At 39.0% G+C, this 17,682-nt stretch overlaps 1 protein-coding gene across 5 annotated transcripts in view; it reads left to right on the top strand.

Annotated features, from left to right (window-relative positions):
* ARID1B (AT-rich interaction domain 1B) overlaps positions 1 to 17,682 on the top strand; it is a 433,853-nt gene that overhangs the window by 286,198 nt on the left and 129,973 nt on the right. For all 5 annotated transcript variants that reach the window (XM_063124513.1, XM_063124512.1, XM_063124510.1 and 2 more), the window contains exon 6: positions 1,687 to 1,930. In XM_063124513.1, the coding sequence (XP_062980583.1) occupies positions 1,687 to 1,930 (244 nt within the window). The remainder of the gene's footprint in view (positions 1 to 1,686; positions 1,931 to 17,682) is intronic.

The following is a 17,682-nucleotide window of genomic DNA, read 5'->3' as shown; positions in this document are numbered from 1 at the left end:
TTCATTGAAACTCTACTCATTGAAACTCCTGTATTACTCTTTTTTCTGCATCTGAAGGGAATAATGAGTCATGAGTAGCCAGCAGTACAAATGAAATGCTCAGTGTTCTCCAAGCTATATTCCCCATAGTCATCCCCTGTACATGATGGGAGTTTGCCTAGATTGATACAGTCAGTGATTATGGGTGTTTGAGTGCTCTGCATATCATGGGATACATAGAGGGGAGGGAATAGAGAATATTCAAACATCACACTTTGAGGCCAGGATTTCAACCCCTAACAAGACACACACACACCTTCGGTTACCTGCTTTATTCTTGAGTAGAGGTTCCTAATGGGGAAAGGTTTGAATCCAGAGTCTAGCAACAAAGAATCTTAAAAGGTACTGAGGAAAGACAAGTGTTATTCTTCTGTCTTTTTTACTTTGTTAACCTTGGCTGTTTCTTGTTTGTGCAGCACGCTCCCTTTCACCAAGTTTCCTTTCACTATAATTTTCGTTTGTGTACCCAGATATGGAAGAAGAGTGATACATCCCCATGTCACACAATTTAGTATATGGAATCCATGTTCTCTTTTTAAGGCTTATGTACTTTGGTTGCTGTTCCGCAATTGGCTCCTGAATTAGTTGGAATTCTATCTTTTGATCTGACTGGGGGCAGAGGGGGAGACAGATAGCATTTGTCTTGAACTCTCCATTGAATTGTAGTGTTGTTGTTTTATGCCACCTGTTATGTTGGTGTAACTTTATACATTGTTGTGGGTAGGATCAACCTCTGAGCTAGCATAGGATTCTGATTAGATTTTCCACTGTGTCCACAGCTCTACCCATTTCCCCCTTGCACCAATGGTGTCTCACTGGCATTGTGCTTGTGTGCTACTGATGAAACGGTAATGCTACTTGCAACAGCCTAAATCCACTACATAACTTTGTGTTCTGCTGACACTGCAGAATTTAGTACAGGTTTGGTTCTGTTTAGCAATGCGTTTCAATGTTATAACTTGAAGTTATGGAAAATAATTAAATAAAACTGTAACTCTTGATGCCTGAGGGTATTTTAAATGGTCTCAGTGTAAAAACCCTGCATTGATGTATTTCCACCTCCAATACGACAAGGGATTAGGGTATTGCTTTTTCTATCTGATTTAAAAGTGAATGAAAATACTGTACTGCAGCAGCATATTTTAAAACTCTCACCTTATGTCAGTGGCTTAATAGGATAAATAATGGCAGAGGATATTCATCTAATAAACCTGCAAAATTAAATACTGAGAACATAAATAATATGCACAAGTGGAGACATGTGAAATGTCATAGTAATCTGGATGGGTAAGTGGAGAGCTCCATGAATGATTCACTGGGAGAGAATTTAGCAATGGTCTGCTTTGCAGTCACATTGCAATTAGAAAAAATGTGAGTTGAATTTAAATCTGCATATATTGTCCCTCTAACTGTCCTGACTTTTTGGAAAATGTGGTAGATCTAGGAGTGCTTTATGCAGTTGTCATGCATGTATAGGAAAACACGCACCCATTTGTAATAGTAATCATTTATTCGCCCAGAACTGTGTTTTCATGATACCTGTCACAAATTGAAAGTTGTTCTACCGCCTTCTAATATCATATGTACTTTACCTGGATGTTGGTTCCAACTGGTCCTTTATCAATTTCCCCCCATCTTTCTTCTCAGGATTTATCGGGCTCCATTGATGACCTGCCTACAGGAACTGAAGCAACTCTGAGTTCAGCAGTTAGTGCATCAGGTTCTACCAGCAGTCAAGGGGAGCAGAGCAACCCAGCACAGTCACCTTTCTCCCCTCATGCCTCCCCACACCTCTCCAGCATCCCTGGGGGGCCCTCCCCTTCCCCTGTGGGCTCTCCTGTTGGAAGCAACCAGTCAAGATCTGGTCCCATTTCTCCTGCGAGTATTCCAGGTAAATGGTGGACTGCTTTTGAAAAATTCTTTCAAGCTGACCTCTAGTGTTCTGTTTTGTATTTTAATTGTTTCCTTCAGCATGTGTGTATGCTTTGTACTTCCCATCTTAGGCAAGTTTTACATTTTCAGTCATTCGTACTAAATAATTCAGACATGGGATAGGTTGGAACACTTACCACTTTGTACTATTACGAAGAAGAGATGTTCAGACAGACTCCCCTACACCATTGATCATAGACCTGTTCTTTGTGCTTGGCACTTCCTGTCACAATGACATAAATAAATAAGGCAGCAATCCTATACACACTTTCTTGGGAGTACGCTTCACTGTATACAGTAGTGGGTCTTGCTTCCGAGTAAACATGCGTAGGATCACACTATATCCCAATAGCCTTGAACAAAGGGTTTTAACTTTCATTAATGTTCTTGTCATATATTATTTTCATATCTTTGGTGAATTGTCTCTTCCTGCCCACTGTACCTTGTTTGTTCTGACCTCAATCCTCTTGTATTACCTCCTGCTATATTCTCCATGTGACATAGATTGGCTCCCTCAATAATTTTCTCTCTAGCAAGTCATTGTAAAACAAGCAGCTGTTGTGTTGCTGATAGCTATGACATGCCAATGCCAAAATGTAGCAGGGGGTTCCTTTCTGGGAAGGCTCTTAAAATAAAGGTGTTGTGTTCCCAGAGTTTGCTGGCATAAAAACGTTCTTTACCTCTTCCCTTCCTCAGCTGAGATGAAATTGGCAGTGAAAGCAACGTCAAAAGGACACTCATAACTAACCTACTAACCCAGCTTCCAAATGGCTGATTCTGTCCCATGTTATGTTTAAATGTTTCCCTTCCTCACTACAAGTGTTCTCTCCCATATTGTTCATCACCACCCATTGTGAGTATGAGACTACATTGGCACAGCCTTCATATTAGAATATCCCCTAAATCAGCAAGCATTTCTTTTCTATGCACAGTGAAAAACTGGGCAGCAGTTCTGATGGTAGATAACATGCTATCTCTGTAATTCCCTTCCAATACCACCAGTAGCATCTCTACTTTGGGAACTAAATATACTATGAGAATTTACTATTAAGGATAAAAAAAAAATACTTCCAGAACTTCATGAATGAATACTTTTATCAGATGTACGTCATATTTCTTATAACAGTGCTACAGTTCATAATTTGTGTTTTCGAAAATAAGAAATCTGCATCTAAGATGTGTGTGTGTGTGTGTGTTTTTAAAAAATCTTTGTAAAGAAACACATGGGAGAAGAGGATCAGAGATCAAACATACATTTTTTCTCCATTGTATAGGTTTTGTTTCATTCATGACTCAAGTTTTACTATTATATTATGCTAATGCTATATTTTCAGTATGTTAACACTAGTACAAGGAGATGCTTTGTTGTATAGTTAGCTTGGTCTCTCTCTAATAATACAATAGTTGATGGGTTGAAACTGTCACAGCATAATACCAAAATTCATTGCTAGAAAATTTAGTGAATATTGGCTTGGCTTGCCTGCTGGGCCAAAAATCTTAGTTTACTAATAAAGCAAAAAAAAAAAATGCTCAAAAGCAAGAAATTAGGTGTACATGATTGTATGGCCAACTCTCAGTCCCTAATGGGGACCTTTTCACGATGTAATGCACTCTGACAACATTGTAAATGCTTATTGTGGACAAACACTTGGTAACTCTAAGAAGTTGCGTTCTAGGCAGAGAAACTGATGACAGTTTATTGATAGGGAGACAAGAACATGGATATTGGGGCTTGATACAGCTGAAGAGCAAGAGGCATGAAACATGTGACTGGGGGACATTATTTTGCAAGGCACTGAAATCCAGCTGTTGGTCTGTGAAACTTATTTGCTGCATGATACTTCAATAGACACAGCACATGAATTACCAAGGTCTAGTCAGAAACTGTAAGGGTTACAAACTACTTCTTTGAGGGAAGCAAAAGAAAGCAGAGATTTGTAGTATACTACTGTCTTGTCTTCTTGGAAGTTGTTCTCCAGGGTCTCAGATACATGTTTTTCTCAGCTGTCCTATCTGAGATCTTTTTACTTCAGATTCCAATCATTTATATGTAACTGAAAATCAACAAACAAACAACAACAATGAACAAGTTATTCCTAAGAACATAAGAAGTGCTATGCTGGATCAGGCCATGGGTCCATCTAGTCCAGCACTCTGTTCACACAGTGGCCAACCAGCTGTCGATGAGGGACCAACAAAGCAGGACATGGTGCGACAGCACCCTCTCACCCATGTTCCCCAGCAAGTGGTGCACACAGGCTTACTGCCTCGGATATTGGAGGTAGCACAGAACCATCAGGGCTAGCAGCCATCTTCTCCTCCAGGAATTTAGGCAACTCCCTTTTAAAGCCATCCAAATTGGTGGTCATCACTACATCTTGTAGTGAGTTCCATAATTTAACTATGTACAGTGTGAAGAAATACTTCCTTTTATTTGTCCTGAATCTCCCACCAATTAGCTTTATGGGATGACTCTGGATTCTAGTATTTTGAGAGAGGGAGGAAAATGTCTCCCTATCCACATTCTCCACACCATGCATAATTTCCTCCTAAAATAAGGGGGAAAGCAAAGACAATGTGGTCAGTTGATCTTGTTGACAGGGTGGTGTTTTTTTTTAAAAGACTCTTGTGCCTTTACAAACTGCATGAGAGGCAGAAATTTAGCAGGTGAGCTTTTTTTCCTGGCACCAAAGTAAAATAAGGAGAAAAGCTACACTTTCTAAGTTTCTGCCTGCGATGTAACATTTAAAGATACAGACTCCCTGTTAGGAAAACAAACGAACAAATGTTGGCATCCCCCTAGTGGTCATGTTGCTTATATATGGGTGGTGACTAATTAACCTCTGTTGAAATTATATTCATACTGCCCAGCTGAAGATTCAGGAAACTCTCATCTCTAGTGTTGACTTGTTCAGAATTGCAAACCCGACAGATATCATAGATTGGAATATTCTATAGAATGAGTAGACCTGTGAGATGGTTAACTAAGATGAGTCTCTAGATTTAGAGTTCACATTGTGTTCTGATGGAGATAGGGAGAAAATTTAGTTTGCAGGATTATCAGTCTGTGTTCCTGAAGTATAGGAACAGTTATAATAGCTTTCCTCACACAGATCAAATATAGCAGGTATACACCAAGCTGAACCATGAGGAAAGACTGCATTGTACTATGTTAGCCATTTGGATCCCTTTGTAAGAACATTAATTATAATACCAGTTGATTTCAGTAGTTTCAATCCTGTACAATGATAAACTCCTTAAATATAATTGATTTAAATGAGTAGCAAACTAAACTGCATGCAGAGTAGAATTCAACTTTGAGATACAATGTGAGAATCAGGGAATGAGAATAGTTTTGGTTTACTCTATTTTATTGTAAGGAGCCGAAAAAGTTCTCTCCAAACTGGAAGAATGTGCATCCAAATGGCAAATGTGGTTCAATGAAAGCAAATGTAAAAGATCCCAATTTCAAATATAAGCTGATGGGATCTGAGCTAGCAGTGGCCAACCAAGAAAGAGATCTTGTGGTTATGGTGGACAGCTCAGTGAAAATGACAACCTAATGTGTGGCAACTGTAAAGTAGGCAAACTCATGTTAAGCATTATTAGAAAAGGAATTCAGAATAAAACTGCCAGTATCATACTGCCCTTATACAAACCTATGGTGTGACCACACTTAGAATACTGCATACAGTTCTGGTCACCACACCTAAAAAAAAGATATTGTAGAGCTGGAAAAAGTGCAGAAAGGGGCAACTAAAGTGTTCAATGGGCTAGAGTATCTCCCCTATGAGCGAAGGTTACAACAGCTGGGAATTGTTTAGCTTTGAAAAAAGGAGAGTAAGGGGAGACATGATAGATGTGTTCAAAATTATGAATGGTATGGAGAATGTGGATAGGGACATTTTTCTCCCTCTCTCATAATTCTAGAATATGGGGTCATCCCATGAAGCTGATTGACAGGAGATTCAGAACAGATGGAAGTACTTCACACAGTGCAGTTAAACTATGGAATTCATTACCATGAGATGTAGTGATGGCCACCAATTTGGATGGCTTTAAAAGGGGGTTGTATAAATTGCTGGAGGTGAAGGCTATCAATGGCTACTAGCCTTGATGGTTATATGCTACCTCCAGAATCCAAGGCAGTAAGCCTGTGTGCAACAGTGGCTGGGGAACATGGGTGGGAGGGTGCTGTTGCACCATGTCCTGCTTGTGGGTTCCTGGTCAACAGCTGGTTGGTCACTGTGTGAACAGAGTGCTGGACTAGATCGACTCTTGGTCTGATCCAGCATGAATGTTCTTGTGCTAAAGTTTCTAGTTCCTTAATTTACTAAGAAGACATAGGCTACCATGAAATGTTGGTAAGCAATATGTTTAACCCATTTAAAGTCCCTTTAAACTTCCAAAGGTAATCAGGTTATTCAAACCATACCATATCAAAACTATATGAATAATATATGCCTAAAACTAGTGAATATTTCCTTGTATTAGAGGTGGCTGTGAAATGTGATTAGATTATTCTGGCCCATATTATTCATACAACAGTCCCATCTACTCAAGATATAAGTACCATTGAGTTTAGTAGGACTTATTCGCATGTAAATAACAAAAAAAATGTTACTGAAGTGTTATTCTCTTGCAATCTTTGTTGCTTAATTCGCATTGCCAGTTAGAATTTTATTTTAATTTGTAAATGCTTAGAATATGTTCCTTTATTGTTGTAATACTTTTTATCCCATTACTCATCCACAACTGTCACATTCATGAAAAATATTGTATTTTTGATTATTGCATTATGAAAATATGAGTTTTATACATGTCTGTTTTATGGTCTTATAGATGAAACAATTCAAACTCTCCCCTTTCCATTTCATGTGCTTTCATAATAAAATATTGATGTGATTGTATCATAAATGGAAAGGTGTCTCCCCCCCCCCCATCATATATGGCAATATTAAGAAATGATGGATGCATTTACAGGGCAATTCAGTTAGTCTGCTCCTACTTTGTCAACTAAGTCTTGTTGCTGTTAGCTGTAAGGCTTTGTCCCTTGGTAAAAACTTCTTATACTTTGAGCTCTGACTAATGTTTATTTTCTGAACTGGAGTGGACTGTCACTGCTTTTTTTACAGATTAGGGGCCCAATTTGTTGAGGTGGATGAGCCGCCCATGGCCCAATAGTACACCCTTTCCCCTCCAACACAAGCACATGGGTCACAGGTAACTTTCACAGTGCAGACAGACGGTCTGGATATGGGAGGTAGACACAAACCTTCCATTCCCTCCCTTGCCACGAGTGTGCTTTTGCATTTCCATGGGCAGGAGATGGGGAAAGCAGGGCTCTCTTGTGCTCTGTGGCACTCCTAAATGCAGACGTTGGACCATGATGTAACTAGACTGGGCTCCTGATATGTTGTTACTGCCTTTTCTATGAAAATGTTTAAGAACTATGGTATTGTACAGTACCATAGCTAAGGAAAATGTATTTGTCAATCGTGGAACCTTGACAAAATCACTGTAAAAATCTTTGTATGCAGAGGATGTTTCTTCTATTCACTTCTATCCCAACCTCCATCATTTTATATGGTGTTTTTGGAAATAAATTCAAAACCAGAAATACAACTTCCTTTTATTAGTTCTATTTGTATAGATGAGAAGTGGGTTTAAAAACATTTTTAGAGGTCATTGATAGTCATGTTTATAAGAGTATATTCAAATAATAACAGACAAAACCCCTTGTGATTTGTTCCTTTCTTATCTTCAGATAGCGGTGGACTCAAATTATTGTGATGTGTTGATTGATTACAGCCGTGAAGTTTCTTAGTAATCAGTTTCATCGCTTATTCTCAATTCACACTTGTACCTTTGATTTCTCTTCCACAACAGGGTGATGTAGGTTGTCGTTGACTAATGAAGAACAGAATTGGTTTCGGCATGAGACAAACGGAATGCCGACACCAATCCTGAAATGCATTAATCTTTAATAATCCACATCTGCATGTTTATAAATGATATAACCAGGAATTGTTAAATGCTGTTACTCCCCCTTGCAAACAGAAACTGACATAACAAGTTGGTAATTCCAAACCACATTAAAGGCATGTGGCTAAGTGTTGTGTTTGACCTTGCAGAGGATTCTAAACTGATGAAGGGTTTATGCTGATCAAAGATACATAAAGAATTGCAGTGCTCAAATACCAGACCTAGTGTGTCTTATGCTTGTTCAGGGCTTTCAAAAAAACTTTTTTCCTATGTTACTTAACCTTCTATAGTTCTCCCCTTTCCCTGTCATAAGGAATCTCTTCTGATTTTAGAACAATGACCATATTTTCCAGTTATATTCTCTTCAACAAGTTTACATGGTGGGAAGCAGTATGCTATTTGAATTTATTCATAGACTAGAATAGGACGAGGATAAAGTACCTCCTTCCCTTACCCACCACTTCTGCCCATTATTTAGCTGAGAATCAAGCATTGCAAGGTAGAGCTTGAAGAGGCAATTGCATGGGCAGGGGTGCCTTTCCTTAGAATTTGCCCCACCTTGCAGCTGATGCCCCTCGAGTAGGTTATGTGGACGGCATGGTAGAAAGGAAGAGGTGAATTTAAAGAAAGGAGATAAAATGCCTCTTCCCTTTCAGTCATTACCATCACATAGTATACAAGTAATTGTTTTCTAGTTAACACGTTTTGATGCTGTTGTAGTTCATTTTTGATGTATTATTTATTTATTTACAAGATAGATAGATAGATAGATAGATAGATAGATAGATAGATAGATAGACAGACTGCTTTACATCCAATAAATATCCAAGTGGTGAACATTAAAAAAAGGAGAGAAAATAATATTTATTTATTTATTACATTTCTATATTACCCAATAGCTGAAGCTCTCTGGGTGGTTCACAATTAAAACCATAAAATACAACATGACAAAATATAATATCAAAGTTTAAAACGACAGTATAAAATAAAAACAAAAAACAAAATAAAACCTAGCAGCAGTGCAAATATTTTAAATACAGTAATAGATTTAACACAACAGAAACTGAAAATAACAAGGTCTTTACCTGGCATCAAAAAGACCACAACATAGGCGCCAGACAAGCCTCTCTGGGGTCCTCATTCCACAACAGAAAAGGCCCTCTTCTTCGTAGCCACCTCTCTTCATTTGGAGGGGGCTTCTGGAGAACAACCACTAAAGATGATCTTAGGCTCCAGGTAGTTATATATGGGAGGAGACGTTCTTCAGGTAACCTGGCCCCAAGGGCTTTGAATATTAATATTAGCACTTTAAATCTGCCCCAGAAATGAACTGGCAACCAGTGTAGATGGAAAATTGCTGGCTTTATATGATCACATTGGCAAGTCCTTGTTAAAAAACTCGCTGCCCTATTTTGAATCAGCTGAAGTTCCTGGACTGTTTTCAAAAGCAGACTCACATATAATGCATTGCAGTAATCCAGATGAAAGGTTAGCAGAGATGGATAACTGTAGCTAGGCTATGTCTGTGCAGATAAAGCTATATCAGCCTAAGTTGATAAAAGTTGCTTCATGCCACCGTCCACCTGTGCCTCTAGTAACAATGCTGAATCCAATACCACTTCCATACTCCTTTTTGGGAGTGAAACCCCTCTGAAACAGGTTGAACGCCATGTAGCCAGGCAGACAAACAACCCACTAACAGTATCTCTTTAGTCTGGATTTAGTCCCAGAAGAGGCAATACTTGTAGTACTAGCAGTATATGCAGAATTAAAAACTTTAAAATCAGATTGTACCAATAAAACCATGGTTAGTCAGTCAGGGACGGCTTGTTAAATAAAAAATATCTTCAGCTGGTTCCACAAATAGAAAATCTTGGTGCTTGCCTGACATCAATAGGCAAGGAGTTCCATAGAAACAGAGTTGATACACTAAAGGCTTTACTCCGAGTGGACTACAGATGGACTTCAGGTCTATGCAGAACTACCAATAGTGCCTCATGTGATGATTAGAGATGTGAAGGCCTCAAAAAAAAATTGGGGGGAAACCATTTTTTCCCTTTTTCCCTGAAGCCTTTTTTTGGTGGGGTTTCAGAAAAATTGAAAAAAAATGAAACAATGTATTATGGAATGTTTTATTTTATCATGATGAATACAGTGTTTAAGACAAGGTGTTCAGATATTTACTTCTCCGAATGATTTCTAAAAGCTATGTACAGTATCATATTATAACAATTTCTGTGCACTGAGGACAAGCAAGTCCTAGGTTGCAAACTGAGACTACAACTTTCAAATGCAAGAGCAAGATGTATTTCTGCCTCTAGGGGGCACTGCCATTGAAGCAAAATCTGAAACTGATAGTGATAGCTATAGCTCAGGAAATGAGTCTGATTCCATTTCATGCATATTCATTGAGTCTTGGTCCCTCCCTTTTTCTCAGGTTTTTTTGGGGAATGGGTGCTTTATGTCTGCTTTAAACCATGGAGGACTAGCAGAGACAGAAATAATTTTCTTTGTTACTAATGTTGATGGTTTCTTCTGTTTTGGTTTGTTTTTAAATTGTTTTTTGCCTGTTCCTCATAAACTGGCAAAACCAAAGAGGTTCCTTACCATTCAGGTGTTCCTTACAGTTCAGGAGCTTGTAGCTCCATTTGTTACAGAAAAAGCGAAAAAATAAAATTCAATTTGTAATAATTTCTTGAATACACTACTTTTAATATACCAAATTTGATAATTTTATGCCAAACCAAATTGTACATAATTACATTTTATGTTCCTAAAGTAACAAAGTGAGTTTCAATCTGTAAAAAGTGCTAATATTGCTGCTGCTGCTGCTGCTTTTGAAATTTTCTGGGGCGGGGGGTTTCTGGAAAAAGGGGGGAAAACAGTTCTTTTCCATGGCTTCAAAATTTCCAAAAATTTTACATTTCTAGTGATGATCTCAGTGACCGGCAAGCTGCTAAGGGAGAAGGCATTCTCTCAGATATCCCGGTCCCAAGTTTTTTAAGGCTTTATATGCCAATAACAAAACCTTAAAACTGGCCCAATAGCAAATAGGCAACTAGTGCAGTTCCCTCAGTAGAGATGTTACATGATGAAAATGTGAAGATCCTGAATATAGTCAAGCTGTTGCATTCTGCACTGACTTTTGGACTAGCCTTAAGGGGAGCCCCACATAGATCACATTACAATAATCTAGTCTTGAAGTTACTAGCACCTGTACCACTGTGGCCAGGCTACCTGATGCAGAAGAGGGTGTAGCTGGTGTGATTGTCGAAGCTGGTAGAAGGCAATCCAAGTTGCTGTGTCCACTTGGGCTTCCAGCAACAAAGATGAATGAAGGAATACCCGCAGACTACGAAGGTGATCTTTCAGAGGAAATGCAACCCCATCCAGAACAGCCAATAAGCCTATCTCCTGCACTTGGGACCCACTGACCCATAGGCCTTCCGTCTTGCCAGGATTTAGCTTAGTTTATTGGCCCTCATCCAGCCCATCACTGAATTTAGGCACTGCTCCAGGACTTGCACAGCCTCACCTGATTCAGATGTCACAGGGAGACAGAGCTGTGTGTTATCAGCATACTTATGGCACTTTGCTCCAAATTTTCTAATGACTGCTCCCAGGCTTCATATAGATGTTAAACAATATATCAGCAAGCCCTTAACGTGGGGCAGGAGGGAGGAAGAAACATACTTGCATCCAGGGTTGCTCACTTTCTAACTTGGTGGCCCCTCAGCGAACAATACATTGCTTTTTAAACCACGAGGAGCTTAAAACTCTGGAGGGCAGAGAATCTACTTGGATCGGAAAGACAACAAAAACACCAGGTGCACATCTGAGTCTCTTAATCACAGCCGTTGTGTATTTCATGTACTAAAGGATGGCATTAATTTAAAATCACTGTAGATATATGATGGAATATATTGAACATTATATGATTATTATTTTTTGCCTCTAGTTTTCCCCATTTTAAATGCTGCATGGTTCTGTGAGTTGCTCTCAGGGACATGGAAGGAAATTGAAGGAAAGCTTTTTTGAGGTGGTCAAATTAGACCTTTAAAAATGCAGTACCTCAGCTCTGAAAATGCCTAAGTATAGAGCAGAGATGAAGTGGGTAATAAAAGAGCAAGCTTTCATCTAATCTTTCTCCTAGAGACCCAGGTGGACAAATTGGCAACCCTGTTCACAGCCTTTTTTCCCCTCCTCTTTGTACCATAAGAAGTACTAATCGGATCCATGCTGCTCTAACTGTGGTTAGTTATTAGCAGAATAAAAGCAGATTTCTTCGAAAGAACGGGTTGGGGTTGGGGGGAAATGACTATACAAAATTGCAGGGTTGTTAGAATCTTAAATGCACAGCAGTTGATTTCCCCCCCTATTCTGAATTATATGATGAATAAAGTCTTTCATCTGTCACTATGCCCATTTCCTTCAAAAGGCAGCCAAATATTAAGCTTTTCAAACAAAAAAAAATTGCTAAAGGAATAAATAGTGGGGAGGAGAATAATAGGCCAGCAGTTACAGGAAAGCCAGGCTTGTTTTTATTAATATGTCTTAGAAATAGAACTATAGAATCATAGAATTTGAGAATACGAAGGAACTCCTGCTCTGAGGTAGCACACATCGATACCAAAAGCATTCCTGTCCAGACTACTCTACTTATTGTAAGGCAACTCCCAGTTCTCCTTAGTAGCATGCAACGTTAGCAAATCCGTAGCCTTAAATCTACCTTTTAAGAATGTAAACACGTTGCTTCTAGTTCAATCCTCAGTTAATCCAGGAAATAATTGTTCTTCCTCTTGGTTCTAGCTACCTGGCTTCTTGATTGAGTTTGGGACAGTTAATAAAGCATGACAAAAGCCAGACTTCTAGGGGAAAAAACAGTAGAGGTTTCCAGAACAAAAGGGACTACAAGGGATACTCCAGATATTTAACCTACTGATTTACCGTGAGCTGAGGACACTTCATGAAGGGTATTTCCCACCAAGCCTTTAAATTGGCCAATTTATAAATTACCTCATGGTTGGTGACTTGGAAGAGGTTGGTGACATGGAAGTCAGAAAAGCTTTTTCATTTATCCAGTTTTCCCATTGTTTTTCTGCTCACATGAGGGCAACACCTATTGATTGAGTTATAGCAGAAGACATACAGGTCATGAACTTTAAGTACTATAAAGGCAGATAGCTAGCATAACTACCATCAGAATGCTTTTGTTTTAGCTACCATAAGTCTTTTACCTATGCAACCATTTCTGCCACATAAGTATTCACCCCAGTTCTGTGACACCCCTAAATAAGTTCTGGTGCAACCATCTGCTTTCAGAAGTCATGTAATTAGTTGAGTGGAGTCCACCTGTGTGCAATTCAAGTGTCACATGATCTCAGATAAAATACATCTGTTTCTGGAAGGCCCCAGAATTTGTTATAGAGCATATCTAAACAAATAGCATCATGAAGACCAAGGAGCTATCAATACAGGTCTGGAATAAAGTTCTGGAGATTCACCAATCACGGTTGGAATATAAAAATAAATATCCCAAACTATGACTATCCCCCGGAGCACCATTAAATTCATTATTACAAGATGGAAAGAATATGGCACAATCACGGGGCATTAGTCAGAGAAGCAACCAAGAAAGACGCCAAGGGTAATTCTGAAGGAGCTGCAGAGATCCACAGCTTAGATGGGAGAAATTGTCCATTGGACAACTCTCATCCAGATGCTCCACAAAGCTGGACTTTTTGGAAGAGTAGCAAAAAGAAAGCCATTGCTGAATAAAACTCATATTAAATCCTGTTTGGATTTTGCCAAAAGGCATGTAGGAGAAACAGCAAACATGTGGAAAAGGTTCTCTGGTCTGAGGAGACCTAAATAGAACTTTTTGGCCTTAGCACAAAATGCTATGTATGGCACAAAGCCAATACTGCTCATTGCCCTGAGAACACCATCCCCATGGTGAAGCATGGTGGTAGTGGCAGCATCATGGTATGGGGATGTTTTTCATTGGCAGGGACTTGGAAGCTGGTCAGGATTGAAGGCAAGATGGATGGAGCCAAGTACAGAGCAATTCTAGAGGAAAACCTGTTTCAGTCTGCAAGGGACCTGGACTGCTACGGAGGTTCACCTTCCAGCAGGGCAATGACCCTAAACACACAGCCAAAGTTACACTGGAGTGGTTTAAAAACAAGAACCTGAATGTCTTAGAATGGCCCAGCCGAAGCCTAGACCTCAATCCAGTTGAGAATCCGTGGCAAGACCTAAAAGTTTCTGTTCACCAGTGGTCCCCATCCAACCTGACAGAGCTTGAGAAATTTTGCCAAGAAAAATGGGCAGGCTCCAGATGCACAAAGCTGGTAGAGACTTACCCCAAAAGACTCACTGCTGTAATTGCTGCTAAAAGTGCTTCTGCCAAAAATTGACTCTGGGTGAATACTAACACAACCACCAAATTTCAGTTTGTTTTTGTGTACTTAACTTTTGTGACACAATAAAAATATTTTGCACCTTCAAAGTGTTAACTATATTGTATAAAACAAATGATAAACATGCCAATTAACTCCATTTTAATTTCAGGCTGTAACACAACCAAATGTAGACAAGTCAAAGGAGGGGGGGAGTAAATACTTATGCAAGGCACTGTAGGTGTTGGCAGGACAGGAAGAAGGGCCTCTTTCAAAGCGCCTAAACCTCTGGAAAAGCTCGTGTGTGAGAACACGGCCTTTCAAATAACCTGGTTGGTCCCAAGTGGTGTAGAGTTTTGTAGGTCATAACCAGGCCTTTAAAGTGGTAGTCAGTGAAGCTGTTATAACGCGGGAGTCACACATTGCCTATAACCAGTCCCAAACAATGGTCTAGCAATTCTGAACAAGCTGACATTTCTGAACACTTTGCAAAGGCAGCCCAATATAGAGCAAGACTTAGCATTTCTGCCCTGTCACCATTTCTAGAATGAAATTAAAAAGCTGCATCTCTTCTAGCATCTTGAAGGAAAAAGAAAATTACACTTTTCTTTGCTTTTCCCTCCAGTTGAGTAATTGTGGCCAGAGCACAAGCTGCTATTGCAGACAATGCACATCGTACTGCTTAAGAAAATGCAGGCATCTACTTCCCACTCCAACTCCTACTCTAAAATAAAGTGTAGGTTGAATGTGGAATAGATTAATACTTTAAACTCTTGGGAATGGGCTTTAATTTGGTGTATTTTAAAAATATCTAGAAGCCCAAATGAGATTGAGGTCACATTGTGCTAGATAGACAAACAATGGAAAAACTTGCTCAAGGCTTATATTTTTGATATATAGCAATTGTTTTTACACAGCAAGTGGCATTTCTATTCCAGATCTATCAGCACACAAAGCAACCATAAACACAGCTTAAATGGCCAATTTCACAGGGTTTATGACCGCATTGTATTGTCTCTATGACACCAATCAGCCAAGGTGTAATCTGGCCCTTAGAAGGCTGTTTAGTCTGTGTGTAATGCATTGTAATTATCAAGGTCCCAGGCTTAGTTCCAGGTGAGCAGTAAAACACTGTCAAGGGAAAATCTATCCATTTGGCTCTTCAGTGGAATTAAAGGAAGGGCAAAAGATGTGGCTTCATGAATGAATGCTTGCAACACAGTTCATTGTGCAGATTTGGATACATCCAGGCCAGCATTCTCATGATATTCATTCTCTCAGAATCACAGAGTTGAATTTCCTAAAATAACATCTATTTTCATGCTTTCACACACAAATGCAAGCGTAGGTGTGTTGACATAATGAACTTTGATGCTCTGTTTGGGAGAGGGCAGGACAGTTATGGTAGAATTTGGAATGTAAGTTTTTATTAAATAAATTAGCAAAGGCTTGGATCCTGCATTTCCCTCTTTCACTTTGAAGTGCTTTTAATTCAGTAGGGGAGAAGGGGAGGCAGAAGGAGGGAAAACCAATTCCTCCTTCCCTGTGCAATCCTCTGCACTGACTTCCATGCTGTTTCAGAGCATTCCTCAAACCTCCAGAGCAGATTTTGTAAAAACAAAGGGCCTGCAGTGGAATTTAAGTATTTTTTAAAAAAAAAATCAAGTATTTTTTAGTAATTAATTACAAAGACTGAGAAGAGGAACACAGAGATATTTTATGTCCAGTCATGGAGATCTATCTCTTAATTGAGGCATTCTTGACTAAGATAACAGAAGTGGCATACTAAACAACAGTGGGCAGTAGACTGTGGGCAGTATCCAATGTGATACTATCACTACTGTAAAAACCTGTCATGGGAGCAAGTGCCATTGGTGTTGTGCTAGAGATTGCTTACCTCAGTGCAATGTAGTTTATGTTAGCTGTAGTGTTGAATTGGATACTATCCTTTGCTGCCTCCTCAACAGTTATCAGTAGAAGAACATGTAAAGGGGATGACTGTTTGGACAAATATTAAGAGTTTGTATCAGAAAGCCTACTGGACTTAGAATGACTAAAACCAGTACCATTTAATGAACAAAGCAAAATATTTCACTGGCTGTTAGCTCTAGTTTAGTTACAACATTTATCTCAACTTCTAGATAAAAGATGTTTTCTCCCATAAGGTGAAATGGCAAAAATTGATTTTAGTGGCGCTTCTTGGGAGAAAAGAAAAACCATTTGGTACTTGCAAGAAGCATTTTTTAGGGTCTTTGCTAGTAAGCAGAGAATTCAGACAATGGTGATGGAGGGCATAGCTGTTGGAAGGCTACCAACTTTTTTAAAAAAGTAATAAAATATTACTTGTGATGCAATCATGGTTAATGTTGAGCTTATCTTTTAGGCATTATCCCAACAAATATGAACAGATAGTTAAATTTAAGGACCTTCTATTGTACAAGCAGCAGAACGAACCTGTTTTTCATAAAAAAATGTTATGAGGCTTCCATTTCACATAACATATAGAGGACATTATGGCTTGCACACAGTGCAGTTGATTTGACTGACATCCATATTACCAAGATCTACATGTTAACTATTGTATAATATTTGTGATCATTGCCTAATATTTTATTCCTTGTGGTATATTTTTAACTCATAAAAACGTACAGTAGTGATTACCTCATTTAGTAGATAACTTACTATGGTACAACCATGGCTATACAAAAATGGCAGAGCAAGATCAGTATTGTGAAAAGCTCTATTTTGTTGCATTGGGCTGTAAAGATTGCCAGTAGCTTTCTCCATTGTATGTAACAATGGTAATAATAATGATGAATATGTGCTTGCTGATTGCAACTGCCTTCCATTGCAGTTTGTTACCTAGGCACTTGTTCACACATTTACGCTGTGGAAGTGCTATGATGCCACAGACACACACAAAGCAAATTATCTTTGTCCCTATTCTTTGAAAGTAAACATAATACTTTATTGTTAATCACAAATTATTCTGTGTAGTATGATAGGTTATGGTTTCTGCACCATAGAGGAAGTTCCCAGATCTCAGATATATGTGTACAATTTGGGTGCATGGCCAGTACTCACTTATTTGACTCCTTTTACCTAAGTCAAAAATGTAAATTATATGTTGTCCAATTTGTTGTTATATGCTTTGATCACTCCATTTTCTTCAAGTAACTCCACCTTCCACCTGCACTGCCCCAAAACCACTTTAAAAGTCTGTGAAGCTTTCAAAACCATTATTTGTTTTTAGGGGACTTGTTGTTTATTCGTTCAGTCGCTTCCGACTCTTCGTGACTTCATGGACCAGCCCACACCAGAGCTT

This window comes from Elgaria multicarinata, chromosome 4 (assembly GCF_023053635.1).
Source record: "Elgaria multicarinata webbii isolate HBS135686 ecotype San Diego chromosome 4, rElgMul1.1.pri, whole genome shotgun sequence".
Taxonomy (NCBI): Eukaryota; Metazoa; Chordata; class Lepidosauria; order Squamata; family Anguidae; genus Elgaria; species Elgaria multicarinata.
This window is presented reverse-complemented; position numbering and strand designations above follow the sequence as displayed.